We start from the raw sequence: 15,602 nt of genomic DNA, 5'->3' as shown, positions 1-15,602 counted from the left end.
TTGGTCCAAAAATATTCAATCATCTTACTTTATGTATATCCCATTTTTATCTAATATTGAGCATCTCCATGTATGTAGTCAGAATTCAGTTCACCAGTTTCAGTAGCTCACTCTTAACTTTAACAATATTCTACAGACTGCACATTCATAAAACCCGCTGGCAATTTTAGCTCATTTTGCTCTGTTGCCTGAAGTTTCAAATATGCTTGTCATTTAATATCAGGAGTCGGTTGTCTTGCAAAACTGCTCAACTCTCCAGGTTCTCGATTCTTTGTGCAAGTTTCATCATTTGTTTCAAATTTATTTCTGTTGTGGTAAATATCTGCAAGAGACTTACTACAGATCCAAATGATCCAAACCATAAAACCATTACTCTTGTCCCAGATGCATTTTGCTAATATGCCTGCTAGAAACAGGCAAGACATGCCTAAGTCATGCCCCCAAAACTCAACTGGATTTGGCAACGGTTACGTGAGTTTCACTACTGTGGTTTGGAAGCTAAACTGGTGAAATCTACCTCTTGATTTGAACAGCTTCACACTTAGCCATACTTCAGGTTTATTGGAGTGCAAAGACAAGGACACGCTGCTTCAATTCTTATTCTGTAAGTTTATCACATTGAATTAAATGATTCATTGTCACTTGTATTTTACAGTGTATAAAACAGTAAAACACAATGAAAAGCTTCAATTGCATCCACAATCCTGTACCATTCTGACTAATTTAAGAATATAAGTAAAAAGAATAAAAAGATATAACTGAAACAGAGATAATGGGAACTGCAGATGCTGGAGAATCCAAGATAAAGTGCGGGGCTAGATGAACACAGCAGTCCAAGCAGCATCTGAGGAGCACAAAAGCTGACGTTTCAGGCCTAGAGGGTCGAGGCCCAAAACATCAGCTTTTGTGTTCCTAAGATGCTGCTTGGCCTGCTGTGTTCATCCAGCCCCATACTTTGTTATCTTATAATTGAAACACAGTCTGCCTTTTGCCACTTCCGCCGCATGCCCTGAGCCGGCTCACAATGACACCTGCACCTCACTGCTGCTTGCACCAGACCAGACAACGTTGTAGTCGCTATTTTTAGGTGCTACCTCTTCATCACTGGGCCCACTTCAACGATGCCAGGTCCTGTGTTAAACCCACATTCCCCCCGCAACCAGAGGCTGCTGGCTCCATTGTCCCCAGCTCCAGGCCTAGGGCAACTGCAATCAGGAATCCCTGGCTCTGTTACCGCCTCAATCATGCCAGGAGCCCACTGTAACCTGCAGTACCACCTCACCAAGAGTCTCGATGTGACCTTGTCACTACAATCTTCACAAGTCCACTGCCGACTCAGAATGTTGGAGGAGCTTTGCTGCTGCTGCTGCCACTGCCACGCCAGCAGGAGCCCCGAATGCCAGGAGGACATCCTTGACACAGCCTCCAATTGATCAGAGAGGCCACATCCACCACCACTGCGTCGGATTGCCAGGAGGCTGCTGCCATTTTGTGTGCTCTCATTGCCATGCTGGTGCTGCCAATATATCCTACCACGAAAGATCCCAAAGAAGAGAAAGAAGAAAAGAGAAAGAGAAAAAGTGCAGAATCAAGAAGAAGAAAAGAAAAGAAAGCAGACAGGAATGGATGAGCACAAGGCTCAAGAGTCCACAAACAGTGCTGCTACTCTGCCACCATCTTGATAACTGTGGTCATGGGAAATTGGTTAAAAGGAAATTATTTAAATAATTATGTTAAAGCTAACTTCAAAAGAATTCAGACTGACACCATCCATGAAGTCAATTTTGTTCTACGTTCTTAAGGGATTTCCCAATATTTGGCATCCACCCCCAAACAGCTTTGAGAAGTAATTATGGAAGTGAACTGACTTCTGGAACCACTTCAGTCCATCTGGCGTAGGTAGACCCGCAGAGCAATAAACGTTACTATACCTAACACTAAGTCCATAGAGGTGCAATTATACAGCACAGAAACAGATCCTTTGGTCCAATTCGGCTATGCTAATCAGATACATTAAACTGATCTAGTCCCATTTGCCAGCACCTAGCCCATATCCCTCTAAATCTTTCCTATTCATGTACCCATCAAGATGCCTTAAATAAGCAAGAAATATACAAATGATTAACTACTGCATTATTAACGAAGCTAAAAATCTACTTTAACATCTATGTTAGGAGCAATTAGACTAAATCCCTTTATCAAATGATCAGCTAGGAAATGACAAGCTAATTATACAACTAGATGAATCTCTTACATTGCTTGCATTGATATTTTGCTTAATTTTCAGGAGATAACACATAACAGATCACAATCTTGCTGATGCATGAACGTCAAAACAGAAAGAACATATTTTGAAGTATGAACTTTCCTATGCAATTTTCAAAATGTAAACATGCCTGTCACACAGCAAAGGAGCAAAAGGGTAGACATAGTTCCCTATGAGTATAAAAGCTATTCAAAATCTTACTAACATAACAAAGTAAGCTTACATATTTCAGTTAGTTAGCTTGGTACCAGTAGCCATAAGAGATCAGAAGCCTCTGGAGCAAGTATGGGAAAACTATTGAAAAGGCATAGGTATAAAAAGATAAATCACTACACCCTCTGCAGTTGAAAGTCGTCACACAGAAAATTATAATAACTAGTCTTATTTACATTGACATCACAATTCAGCAGACACCACAACTTCTCATAAATCAATTACTGAGTGGAAAAATGGATGCAGCTAATCTAAAAAGCATGTGAAAGCTTTTGTACCCTATGAAAAAATTAAACATGAATCTATGATTCAACTTTAAGTGCCCAAATAAGATTAGTTCTCGACCAGAGTCCAGTTATATAGCCGTTTTGAAGATGACACAAAAATTCACAAATAACTGTGCACAGTTATCAACCCGATCATATTTTGCCAACTGGTGTAAAGGCATGTCAAGGAGCTGGGTTAGCTTGACGTCAGCTTTATTGTAAGTGCGACCACAAAATACTAGAACTAATAACTAAAACAAAACTGCAAAGAATCGATAGCTTAATCAGCTCTTCGTTAAAAACTAAAATTGCAATGAAACTGTTAAGTAAAGATCCCATACTACTTGTAGCCAGATGTAATTTTTTTTTCAAAAGGCAATTTTGAGCAAAACATACAAGTTAGGACTGCTTGATCCATGTTCTACACCAATTACGCTTTCAAACTGGTGGTTTCTGGTTTGAAATCTATCACCCCATTGTGTAGCAATGTTATTCATGTATACATTTCACATTACAAAAATGTAAAAATGCACAATTGTATCTTAAGCTCCCACTGATAAATATGCAAAAAATTGTTCATATTTTGCAAAATCAAGATGTAATTAACTTTGTACAAATACAAACTGCCCTACAGGAACAAATACCAAACAGGGTGAAACATTTTACAGATAAAATGACTTGAAAGTAGCACCCAAAAACTACAACAAAAAAGAGTCAGATATGAAAAATTCCCATCCCCATTAATGTGTCAACTGACATGTATATTATTAAAGATAAAACTAGAATTTCAATGATATATTGTTAGGTGCTACTGTCAGCATTCTGAGGGCTCTCGTTCTTGACCTTCACCTTCCCCGGAGGCATGGTGACCCTCAGTTAAACCACTGCCAGTCTTCTCTCTCTAACGAGAGCAGCCCATAGTCTGGTCAGATTATGGCAACTTTAGCTTTCTGTCAAAATGCACATTTTTACTTGGTTTTGTTTGTTTTCTAGATTACTATCATTAAAAATAGCACTATTATTTGGTAATTACCTCCAAGACCGGTACGTGTTTTAGATCAATGCAGAGCCGAGAAGCAAACTTATCTTTGCGCTTCTTCCTTAGTTAACTTCGTTACAGCTCTCAACAATCAGGATATCTACGTAATAGTGATTATAGGATACTTTTATTCAATAAAAGGAAACAATAAATTGCTGCCAAGTGATATAGATATTTGTGATGATGGAAAAGAAAGCCAATATCAGTATGTCTGGCCACACAAAATTATACTTGTATCATGTCAGACTGTTCCCAACACACTGTCGATATGACCAGACAATATTAACACTAACTCATTGGTTTAGTGATCTTTTAGGTTGAAAATATCATGAAGAGCGCTTCACAGAATCAATCATCCTCAAAAACACAGGTGCTGCTTCACTACGGATGACTCAGTAATGCTAATTTTGAAGAAGAGTTAGAATCCACAGCCTGTTCTTTTAAGCACAGAACAATTTTTTTCAAAATGCTTTGGTCGTATCGACCCAGTACTTTCAGCTGACTGCAATATAAATTATTCTGAATAAATGCACACATTATCCAAGTTTTCAGTACACCAAGCACAGTTGTAACTATTCCTCCTATTTTGTCATCACTACTGAGGTAATCTGAAATGCAATCTGAAATATAGGAACCAAAAACAATTTACACATTATATTTCTATCAACAAGCAGTACGGGGAAGAAATATTGGTAGGCTCAATGCAATAAATTTTGAACATCTCTGCATGACAGCATTGAGGAAGTTGTCATCTTTTCAATAAGACTGGAAGAAGTTGACTACAAATGAAAAGCTACACATGGAAAGAGTATCAAACTCCACTGCAACATCCTCTACAATTGGTTAGCCCACTCTCAAAACTACCTACACCCATGTGAAGACAAAAGGAAAATAATATGGATGCTGGAAGTCTGAAGTAAAAGCAAAAAAAAAACTAATTGCTCAAGTGGCATTTATAGAGAGAAACAGAGTTAATGTTTCAGATCAGGATGGGCTGAGCCAGTGGAATGTGATGGGGCTCTTTTATTGAGATTGTCTTATTATACTTCTTCATTAATCCCATCATACTGGAGTCAGGTGGTTGCTATATAAATATTCACGTTTCATGTAGACACAACCTTCATTTCTTTACTGTACCCATTACCAATTTGTACCATTAACAATCTCTTCAGCTGTAGCATCATTAAATATTTTAATACTTAATCTTCCCTGCCCTCTACCTTTTAGAAAATTTATTTTGTTCTTATTTCATCTTTCCACTAGTTTAAACCTCCAGCTCGAACAAGTGCTTTCAGAAAAGGAAGAATATCGGATGAAAAGAAAAACTTTTGGATCATGGTGACATTTGTTGAAGCTGCAACTCCACAACAGCTGACACCACTAAATAGTTTAACCTAACAAAATTTTGATACATACATTTTCTACATAATACAACTGAATGGTGATGCCCTCGAATGCCACTTCAGTAAGGATTTGCAATATGGTAAGTGACACTCTCAACAGTCATCAACATAATTTCTCCCAATAACAAAACACATAAATCTATTATAATGAAGAGTGGCAGGTTATAGGACAGGGAGGGCGGCGGGAGAGGATGGGGGCGTGGGGTGAGGAGGGCGGAGGGGAGAAAGAGGGTAGAGGGAGAGGACAGGCAAGAGGAGGAGATTTGTATCTTTTTGTAATACTTTCTGTGGCCTGAGATTCTAGAGCAATTTTGAAGTATAACTAGTTTGAGGTAACATGGCAGCCCAGTTATGCACTGCAAGATCCCAGAAAGTCAATAATAAAACTGACTACCTTAGTTGTTTTAGCAATATCCTAGGAATGAAATCAGGCAGACCATCCAGCATCAAGTAAAGCACAGAAAAATGACAATGGCAAACTCAGCCCTGTTAACCCTGTAAAGCTGTCCTTAACAACATCTGGGGGGCTAGTGCCAGAATTGGGATAGCCATCTCAGATTTAGTCAAGCAACAGCCTGACAATCACACTCAGAATTACAACTTGTTTACAATGTCTCAGAAAAAAAATCATCACTATACCTGGGTATGTCCTGTCTAACCATGAGGACTCAGCAGAGATTGTGGCAAAGTGAAATGCCCTTGTAGCCTTCAATACTGACTCTGGACCCCATGAAATCTTAAGGCATCAGGTCAGACAACGGGCAAGGAAACCAGAAACCATGCCACATCCCCTACCTTGGCAGATGAATTAGTACTCCTTTATGTTGAACACCACTTGGAGGAAACAATGAGGGTGACATGGACATAAAATTTACTCTGGATGGGAGACTTCAAAGTCAATCAAGAATGGCTTGGTGGCACCTCTAGTGGCCAAGCTTGCTGAGTCCTAATGGACATAGCTATTAGAAAGAGTCTGCAGCAGGTGGTGAGAAAACCAAGATGGAAAAACTATTTTACCTCATCCTCACCAATATACTGTCAAATGCACCCATGAAACACATGGTAATGAGTGAACACCACACAATCCTTGTGGAAATGAAGTTGTCAACTCACTGAGAATACCCACCATTATATTGTATGGCACTACCACCATATGAAACAGAATAATCTTTCCAATAGTAGCAACCTGAAACTCAACATCCATGAGGTAGTGCAGGCCATTACCAGCAGGAGAACTGTACTCCAACACAATCTGCAACCTTAAGGCCCAGTAAGTCACCCACTCTTCCCTGATTATCAAGCTATGGATCAACCCTGATTCAATGAAGAGTACAGCAGGATTGCAGGAGGGAGTGCAAAGAGCAGCACCAGGCATACCTAAAAATGAGGAACCAACCCGATGAAGCTACAAAACAGGACTACTTGCATGCCAAAAAGCAGAAGCAGCAAGTAGCAAACAGAGCTAAGCAATTTCACAAACATTAGATCATATCAAAAATCTGCAGTCATTCCACATTCAATCATGAACGCTAGTGGACAATTAAACAATTCATCAAAGGAGATGGCTCTACAAATTTCCCCATCGTTAACGATGGGGGAGCCCAGCATATCAGTGCAAAAGATAAGGCTGAAGCATCTGCAACAATCTTCACCCAGAAATGCAGAACGGATGATCCATGTTGGTCTCCTCCAGAAACCCCCAGAATCACAGACGCCAGCCTTTAGCCTTTGATTCATTCCACACGATATCAAGAAACAATCTGAGAGGTTGGATAGTGCAACTTTGGATTTTGAACCAGTGACATTTGGGTTTTCTGCTTTAAGGGGTGTAATGATTAATTCAAGTATTTCTGTAGCCATATGATTATTTTTCTAAACAGTATTTTACAAAAAAAAAGAAGCTGCCCAGGGAACAATGAGACTTCATCAATATTGGGAGATTTTGTGACTAAACAGTGGAAAGCAATATACCTTCATGTAGAGGATTGTGGAGATTTTTTAAAAAGGGGTTTTGAACAAACACACCCATAGCTTTGAAAAATAAAAACTTTTTAGTTTCAGCTTGGGACATTCCTGCAGGGTAACTGGCTGAAGCTGGATGTGTAAAGCAGTTTGACCTAAGAAAAGAAGAACATAGTTTAGAATTGCTAAAAATTGGTTACCTTCAAGTAAGCAGTTTAGAAGTTCCAAGCGAGGATTGCTTTAAAACCTATAAGGGGTTATTTGAGAATATTTAAACTCAGTTCTAGGAAAAATAAACAAAGGAAAGGGCAATCAGACTCTAACTCGCGAGAATTGAAGCCACAGCTAAGTCAAATCTAATCCAGGTTTCAGAAGGACATTCTCTGGTGTTTGTATACCATAATGGGATGCTGTTGGGATTATACTTTTACTGTGCATTACAAATTTAAAAATTGACTTATTCTATTTTACCTTCATTTCTTCAGCATAATAAACTTCTATTTCATTGCTCAAGCCAAATGTGCAACATTGCATACATGTGTTTCAGTGAAAGACTGCTTCATTAAAATCAGCAAAATAATAACAAAATATGATCTATCAAGGCTGATTGATAGCTGAAATCTGACTTACTAATGATAACATTAATTCAAAGCACAAGTGTTTATGGAGGGACTATAAAGACAAGATATGCTGATATCTCAACTTGGCTCTTTGACAGGGAGAATCGGAACTTAAACATTTCATGTTTGTGCACAGGCTGGAATTTGAATGCTGCTTTCATTTTGAATTTAACAAACAAACATTAAAGAAATTAAAAGTCCCAAATGCTGCATATACACACTATTGTGCTTTAAAGTAATCTGCTGCTTGTGATACACCTTGAGACAAAGATGATTTGCATTTTACATTGTTCCTTTACATAGATCGCAAAGTATTGTTGCAAACGGTTCATGACAGTCACATGAAAGAGTAATCTTTTCTGAATCAAAAAGTCTGGTAACTCCACACACAAGCTGCTGTACTCAATAATGATGTATATATGAAACTACCCTCAAGAGTTGGATTTTATTGGCTGGGGAGAAAGAGGAGAGAGAAAGCAACGAGAGCAGATTCCCAACCACTCCCAACTGAGAAGAATAGTGACACCATTACAACCAGAAACCTGCCTGCTCTGCAACCATTTTATGACCATAGCTGTGAAAGTCCAGACTGAACCAGTCTGTAAGACAAGCCCTCCCTGGATAGGTGCAAACTTATCTGATTTACCAGTAACTCTGCAGCCCAAGAAATCTCAGAATTGTGTGGTGGCCACTACTGAGACTACAAACAGGCCCTGAAGACTGATGGAACCTAGAGGGATGGGAGGCTGCCGAGACACCTCTCTCCCCAATCCAGCACACTCTCCCCTCATTCCTTGTGCCTCATTCCTTGAATACCATTTCAATATCACTTTCCTTTCATGTACAAATGCAATGCAGCCTTTGCATATGATGTCATGACATGATGATATAGAATGTCTGGAATTGTGCACATCCATGTTTCTGGATGATTGCCAATGTGCAGTTGCCCTTGGTTGCAGATGTCATTTGACACTGACTTTATGAGCGCCACTCTTGCCTTCAAACACATGATGGGAGATATAGAATTCACCCCATTAATCCAAACTGTTTGGATATATATAAGCTATTATCTTACAAAACAAAAAAAATCAAAATTTAATTACTTACAAAACCATTTGCAAATTCAATTTTAGCATTGGTAACTTCAGCTTTAAATTGGGTAAAGAACAGGTAGGACTTTCCCTGAGGTCTGAAAAAGGAAAAAAGTAACATTTACTACAGATAAAGTCAATTTTATTCTATTTTGTAAAAAAAACCACAGACATCCTTGTCCTCAATTCTTTTAACACTTTTTTGTTTAAAATGATATCTTTTTCTCCTTCCCATTTCCACTTAATGAATAGGCATAATTCCCTAACAATGGAGATCCTACAAACACCTATGCGACATCTCTTGCCAATCAGACCACAGGTACAAATGTGCAGCCTAGTTTCTCATGTCATTAAACTTTTGGAGAAGTAGAATTGCAGCTATGTGAAGTAGCCTTCTGGACTGTGGAAAGCACTCATCAGTACAATTACGGACCTGTCGTTCAAAACGTTCAATTTCTCAGCTGTGTTCAACTATATGAAGTACTAATGGGCAAAGATTTTCAATTGATTCTGTGATCAGATACAAGAACAATTTCAGACAATTATTGACTTTTACTTACAAAATACAAATGAAGATATTCTTTCTACACCTATTTCAACAATTCAATATGAATTGGTCTGCAAACTGCACAGACATTACTTCCAATGTTAGTAAATGAAACCTGCTGTAATGGTAGTTCCTTTGTGTAGGCCAGGGAAGAATATACTACAAATAGATATTTTTACATCAACTTCTTCAGACAGGTTGCAACATACCTCTGGAATAGGTAGGGTCTGAACCTAGATTTTCTGTACCCTAAGGTAGGGACATGACCTTTGCACCAAAACTATAAGTAAGCTGGACAAGATCCCCATGTCAGTTAATTGAGAAATAAATATAACACAGTAAATTAGCTGTGTTTCTTAGTACAGGTATTACATCTGCTTGTGAAATTAAGTCTATAAAAATATTTACTGCAATAATCTTATCAATATGCAAGCTGAAAACAGGCAAACAACTTGCTTCATCCTGGAAAATAAAGTCCTGTGTATGTTTTGAGATTTATACTATAAACCAGATTCTAAAGGCACTGAAATGTATTCAGTATTTTTCTAAGATGAATAAGTTACTCAAAAAAGCTTCACTGAAGTTACTAAATTCACATTAAATAGGTTTAAATGATACCTATTTCATGTAGCAATGCTTATTCAAAGCACTATCATAAATCCTGATTCACTTACCGCCAGACGGAGCAAGAGAATAGCTTGTTGTCCTCACTGATGCCTACACTCATATGCCATCGCTGCAGGGAGAAAACAATTATGCTTTATCAAACAAAGACACTTACAACAGAAAATCTTCACTATTTATGTCCTATAGTCAGTTAATTTACAGTAATCATAGCAGCTGCACGCTTGAAAACTGAAAGTGCAGTCTTCGAAAGTGTGGCCAGTAAAAAGCTGATTAAAAAGAAATTTCCATCAGGAAGATGTTAAATCAGGCAAAATAACACTGGAATATTAATTCAGGTTTATTAAACGGAGATTAAACAATCAGCAAATATCAACACATTCAAGCCTTCCAAACTAAGATTTCCAATCTAAACACGAAGCATTTCAAATTTCTTTGAGAAAGTACGAGCTGTAGGACATGAACTGCATGCTGATTTTCAGGTTTCATGGGAAGCAAGATGAATTAGAGAGAAGTAGTATCCAAATTCAATGAGCATCAGTAAAGAAAACAGATATCAGTTAAGTACCCAACATAACGGAATGTTGGTACGCGTTCACAAACAACAAGTTCCAATGTGTCCATCATAAAAGGGAGATTTTTCTTAGTAGCTATAATTTAAAGCTTCATGGCAACTAGTTTACTTGTGCCAACAGTGCAAGTCATAATTACTGCTGAATCTGGTTTCCTGCCTCTGTTGCCTATTCAGTGACTTCCTAACATAAAATTAAAAATATGGAAATTCATGAAAGTCAAATACAACTAAGTGGGGCTGCATCCATGACTGGGCTTACAAGTGAAGAACATTTACCGAAATGAAGCACAGAAGTTTGTTTCCCCGTTAGAGACAGTGGGCAGAAATCTGTTTTATAGAGACTACATACGGTATCAGGCCTATGGTGCTTCTACTCATGGAACAGTTCAGGTTATCTCACATGATTACAATTTTCTCAGCTCACTGCATATGCACGTGAGCAGACTGTCAAATCTTATGGAAAGATAGCAAATTTTGAAGTCAGCTGGGACCTTCTGAGCTCCAATTTCCAGATGCCATATTTCTGGCCAGGAAACTAATCAATGGATCATTACAACATAGCTAAAAAAATTTCAAAATTCAATGAATGCCAATAAAAGGAACATAAAATCTAAATGTTAGAAGTGAAGTATTCCCTAGTGATTCAAAGCAGGAATACTTGCTGACTGCCCATTTATGGTAGTCAGAAGTCATCTGCCCTCAAATGTAGCTGCTCTGGATATTCTCTTGAACATAAACAGAAGTTGCTGGAAAAGCTCAGAAGGTCTGGCAGCATCTATGAAGAAAAAAATCAGATTTAAGTTTCGGGTCTGGTGACTCTTCCTCAGAACTATTGGTAGCTAGGAAAACGTTGGCTGAAATGCAGAAGATAGGGAAGGGGGTGGGTAGGGAGTAAACGATAAGGATAAAGGATAGAGTCCAGAGAGAGAAGTGCAGTTGTGCAGTCAAAGGAGTTGACAATAATCTGGCTAGGAGGGTAAATAGCTGTTAATGGGGGCTATTAGAGACTAACAACGGTAGTGTGTAACAACAGACTATGTGAATAACAAGGCCTGGTGTGTAGGGTAGGGGGGCTAGGATGTGGGAGAATTTAGGTACTAAAATTATTGAACTCGGTACTGGGTCCGGAGGGCTGCAGGTCCCCACGTGGAAAATGGAACTGTTGTTCCTCCAACTTGCGCTAAGCTTTGCTGGTACACTGCAGCTAACCTAAGACAAAGATGCTGCCCAGGGAACAGGATGGTGTCTAAAAGTGGCAGGCAACTGGATGCTCAGTCTTCTTTACAAGCAGAAGGTAGATGTTCTGCGAAGTAGTCACCCAATCAACGCTTGGTTTCCCCAGTGTAGAGGCGATCACATTGTGAGCAGAGAAAGCAGATGAGATTCTGGGAAATGCAGGTGAACTGTTGCTTCAGCTAGAAAGTACGTTTGGGCCCTGGGATACTGGGGAGGGAGGAAGATTATGGGTAGGCGTTACACCATTGCAGGTTGCAGGGGAAGGTCCTGTAGGGGGTATGCTAGGAGTGAAGGAAGAGTGGACCAGGGTGTCCACCTTCAACAGGGACTGTTTACAAAGGGGAATATGGACACATTCCGCTTGGGGAACCTGCAGCCCTCTGGACTCAACGTCGTGTCCTAGACCTAGCCCCCTACCCCACACAGCAGGCCTTGTCATCACATCGTCTGCCATCACACACTACCAATTGTTTGTCACAAACAGTCCCCATTAACAGCTTTTCACCCTCCTATCCAGATCGTTATCAATTCCTTTGTCCATCCAGGTGCACTTCCCTCTCTTTGGGGTCTATTCTTTATCCTACCTTTTACTCCCTACCCCATCCTCCTCCCTATTTTCTGCATACAAACCAACGTTTTCCAAACGACCATCACTTCTGAAGAAGGATCACCCAAAATGTTAACTGAATGTTTTCTTCACAGATGCTGTCAGACCTGCTGTGCTTTTCCAACAACTTATGTTTATGTTGCTGATTTACAGCATCTGAAGTTCTTTCCATGTTAATTCTCTTGAACATGTTTCCTAGATCAGCATCAGCTTCACTTTCATCATCATTTCCATCAGACTCCCTTCCTCCTCATCTGAAGAAACATATGACTAGTCCATCTTCTCTTTTCCCAAGTAGCCACCATTGTCAGGCTATGTTTTCTGTGCTGTGCACAACTATCACTAGCCTAGAGACATAGTTCACCGAGTACTGGAATGCTCTTCCTCAAATGGTACAGACAACAGTACCGCATCTTCAGTAAACTATCTGGGCGCCTAGTAATGGTTTTAGGGGCCAGCACTGTACCATTATTCAGCAGCAGTCTAGGGATTACATACTGAGGTCCTTGGCCATAATTCTTAAGTGTACCACTTGTCCTCCACAAGCCAATAATGGAGATTAGAGGAAGGAAAGAATGTTTGAAGCACCTGAGAGCTGTGTAACTAAGTTGAGCATTGTAATGGTTTAATGATAGCAGGCACAGGCCTGGATGAATACTGCCTGTAGTCACAAACAAGCTGAACATTGAAAGAGTGAACTCCCTTCCTGCTCAGGAATCTGGCTGGATGAATGCTAGGAGATCCGAGTGTCAAACAAATATAGTCGATGCCCGCTTGGACTGGAGGAAATCCAGTGACGGAGGCAAATCAGACAGTTCAGCTCTCCAAGTCCCTGGTGAAGTGTTAAACAGGTGAGTTTCCTAAGATGCCTGGTGACCTCAAAAATGTATCTTTAAGTGGCTAATTGGGTGATGCTACGCAAGTGCCCAGTTGCAACTTGAAAGAAGCCTATGGTGAGGAAGCTTAATCCTTTGGTGATCTTCAGCATTACAGGCATAGCAGTTCTTCCCAAATTCAAAGCTACAGAAGTCTCTTCAGGAGGTGGCAAATGTAGATGGCAGCATTCCAATTCACCTCTGGCATGGCTGTACAGTCATCCATTAAGTAGCCACAAAATCTTTGGTTGACTCTCTTCCACCAAACTGAAGACTTCGGTTGCCACCCTCAAGTTATGCTTATTCCTTCACAGTGGGAGCCCTGAAATTCCAGTCTTTGCTGCTGTTATCGCATTTGTTCACTACTTCTCCATAAGCACAACAAAGCCTGCATACGTGCAGAAGCCGTGGCAGCAGTGAGTCTCCAGATGGGAGGGAAAGGGATGGGCGGTGTGGTAGTTGTGGAATACCTGCCAAGTTGGTGGTCACCGGACAGGTACAAGGCAAATAGGCAATGATTTTGGAGTAAGCAGGAGTGTGGAAGGCACAAGGTCTCTGCTCAGGCAACAGCCCACGAAAGAGGAAGTTAAGATCATAGACTAGCTGACAAGTGTGAGAGTGAGTAGGTGGGAATATGTAGTCATATGTAGGAGAATGAGTATGCAAACCCAGATACCAAGTGAGGCAAATACACATCCACCCATGCCCTCCACCCTCCCATAATACTATCCACAAAGCAGGCTGGAAGAGGAGGATATCACTTTGAAGGCAACCTGCTTCTGATTCCCACTTTCATATAAAAGCAACTGAGCCAGCTTGGAACATGTACCACCAGAAGTGAACCAAACTCAATGTTAGTTAAACCTAACTCTTCACTTTAGCCCTGCTCATCTCCTTCACTTTTATCAGGGCTTGGGACTGTCTCTCTGTAGCTTTGCTTCTTACCCAAAAAGACAAAAACATTGTTTCATTAGTTAGCTCAGCTGCTTGGCACTTTTTATTGGCCACTACTATTCACAACTCAATTACATAAATAGTCGGTTCGTTGCTTTTGATTTTCTTTCCAAAATTCATGTTTATTGCTGGGCCAGATCCAAACTTTCTGAAATGCTCTCACCATTCGCCTCCAGAGATAAATTTAGAAATTTTACACCCTATGGAAAATAGTTAGACAAATCTGACTTAGCAGGTCAAGGGCAACAGATGCATCAGGGCGCCATTCCCCTCAAAGCCACACGTCACTTGGATTCAATGCTGTTATGTTAAAATCCTGCAAACACCGTAGCTTTTCAGATTGGAGGCGTGACCACCAGTAGTATGCCACAAGGATTGGTGCTGGGTCCACTGCTGTTTGTCATTTATATAAATGATTTGGGTGTGACCATAGGAGGTATGATTAGTAAGTTTGTAGATATCAACTAATTTGGAGGTGTATTGGATAGCCAAGAAGGCTACCTCAGAGTAAAACAGGACCTTGATCATCCGGGCTAATGGACCCAGGAATGGCAGATGGAGTTTAATTTACATTAATGTGAAATGCTACGTTTTGAAATAGCAAATCTTAATCGCAAGATCTTGGGGAGTGTTGCTGAACAGAGACACCTTGGAATGCAGGTTCATGGTTTGTTGTAAGTAGAGTCACAGGTAGACAGGATAGTGAAGAAGCTTTTGGTATGACTGCTTTTACTGGTAGTGCATTGAATGTAAGAGTTGGGGGATCATGATGCAGCTGTACAGAACATCGGTTAGGCCACTTTTGGAATGTTATGTGCAATTCTGGTCTCCCTGCTATAGGAAGGATGTTGCAAATCTTGAAAGGGTTCAGAAAAGATTTACAAGGATGTTGCCAGGCTTGGAGGGTTTGAGCAATAGGGAAAGGCTAAATAGGCTGGGGCTATTTTCTCTACAGCATCGGAGGTTGAGGGGTGACCTTACAGAAGTGTTAATATCATGAGGGACATAGATAGGGTGAATAGTCAAGTTTTCTTCCCCAGGCTAGCGCAGTCCAAAAGTAGAGGGCATAGGTTTGAACTGAGTGGTGTACGATTTAAAAGGGATCTAAGAAGGAATTTTTTCATGCAGAGGGAGGTGCATGTACGGAATTAGATGCCAGAGAAAGTGATGGAGATTGGTACAATTACAATATTTAAAAAGTATCTGGAAGAGTATATGAATAGAAAGGGTATAGAGGGATATGGGCCAAATGCAAATGGACTAGATTAATTTAGGCTATCTGGTCAGCATGGACAAGTTGGGCCGAAGGGTCTGTTTCTATACTG

The 15,602-nt window shown here is 40.0% G+C and overlaps 1 protein-coding gene across 1 annotated transcript in view; it reads right to left on the bottom strand.

Annotated features, from left to right (window-relative positions):
* Positions 1–15,602, bottom strand: part of mydgf (myeloid-derived growth factor) — a 42,753-nt gene that overhangs the window by 12,756 nt on the left and 14,395 nt on the right. Inside the window, exons 4-5 of the mRNA XM_048559490.2 lie at positions 10,082–10,143; positions 8,877–8,958 (exon numbers count right to left, since the gene is read on the bottom strand). Coding sequence (XP_048415447.2) covers positions 8,877–8,958; positions 10,082–10,143 — 144 coding nt within the window. The remainder of the gene's footprint in view (positions 1–8,876; positions 8,959–10,081; positions 10,144–15,602) is intronic.

This window comes from Stegostoma tigrinum, chromosome 30, assembly GCF_030684315.1.
Source record: "Stegostoma tigrinum isolate sSteTig4 chromosome 30, sSteTig4.hap1, whole genome shotgun sequence".
Lineage (NCBI taxonomy): Eukaryota > Metazoa > Chordata > Chondrichthyes > Orectolobiformes > Stegostomatidae > Stegostoma > Stegostoma tigrinum.
Note: the sequence above shows the minus strand (reverse complement) of the source record. Positions and strands in the feature narration are given on the sequence as shown.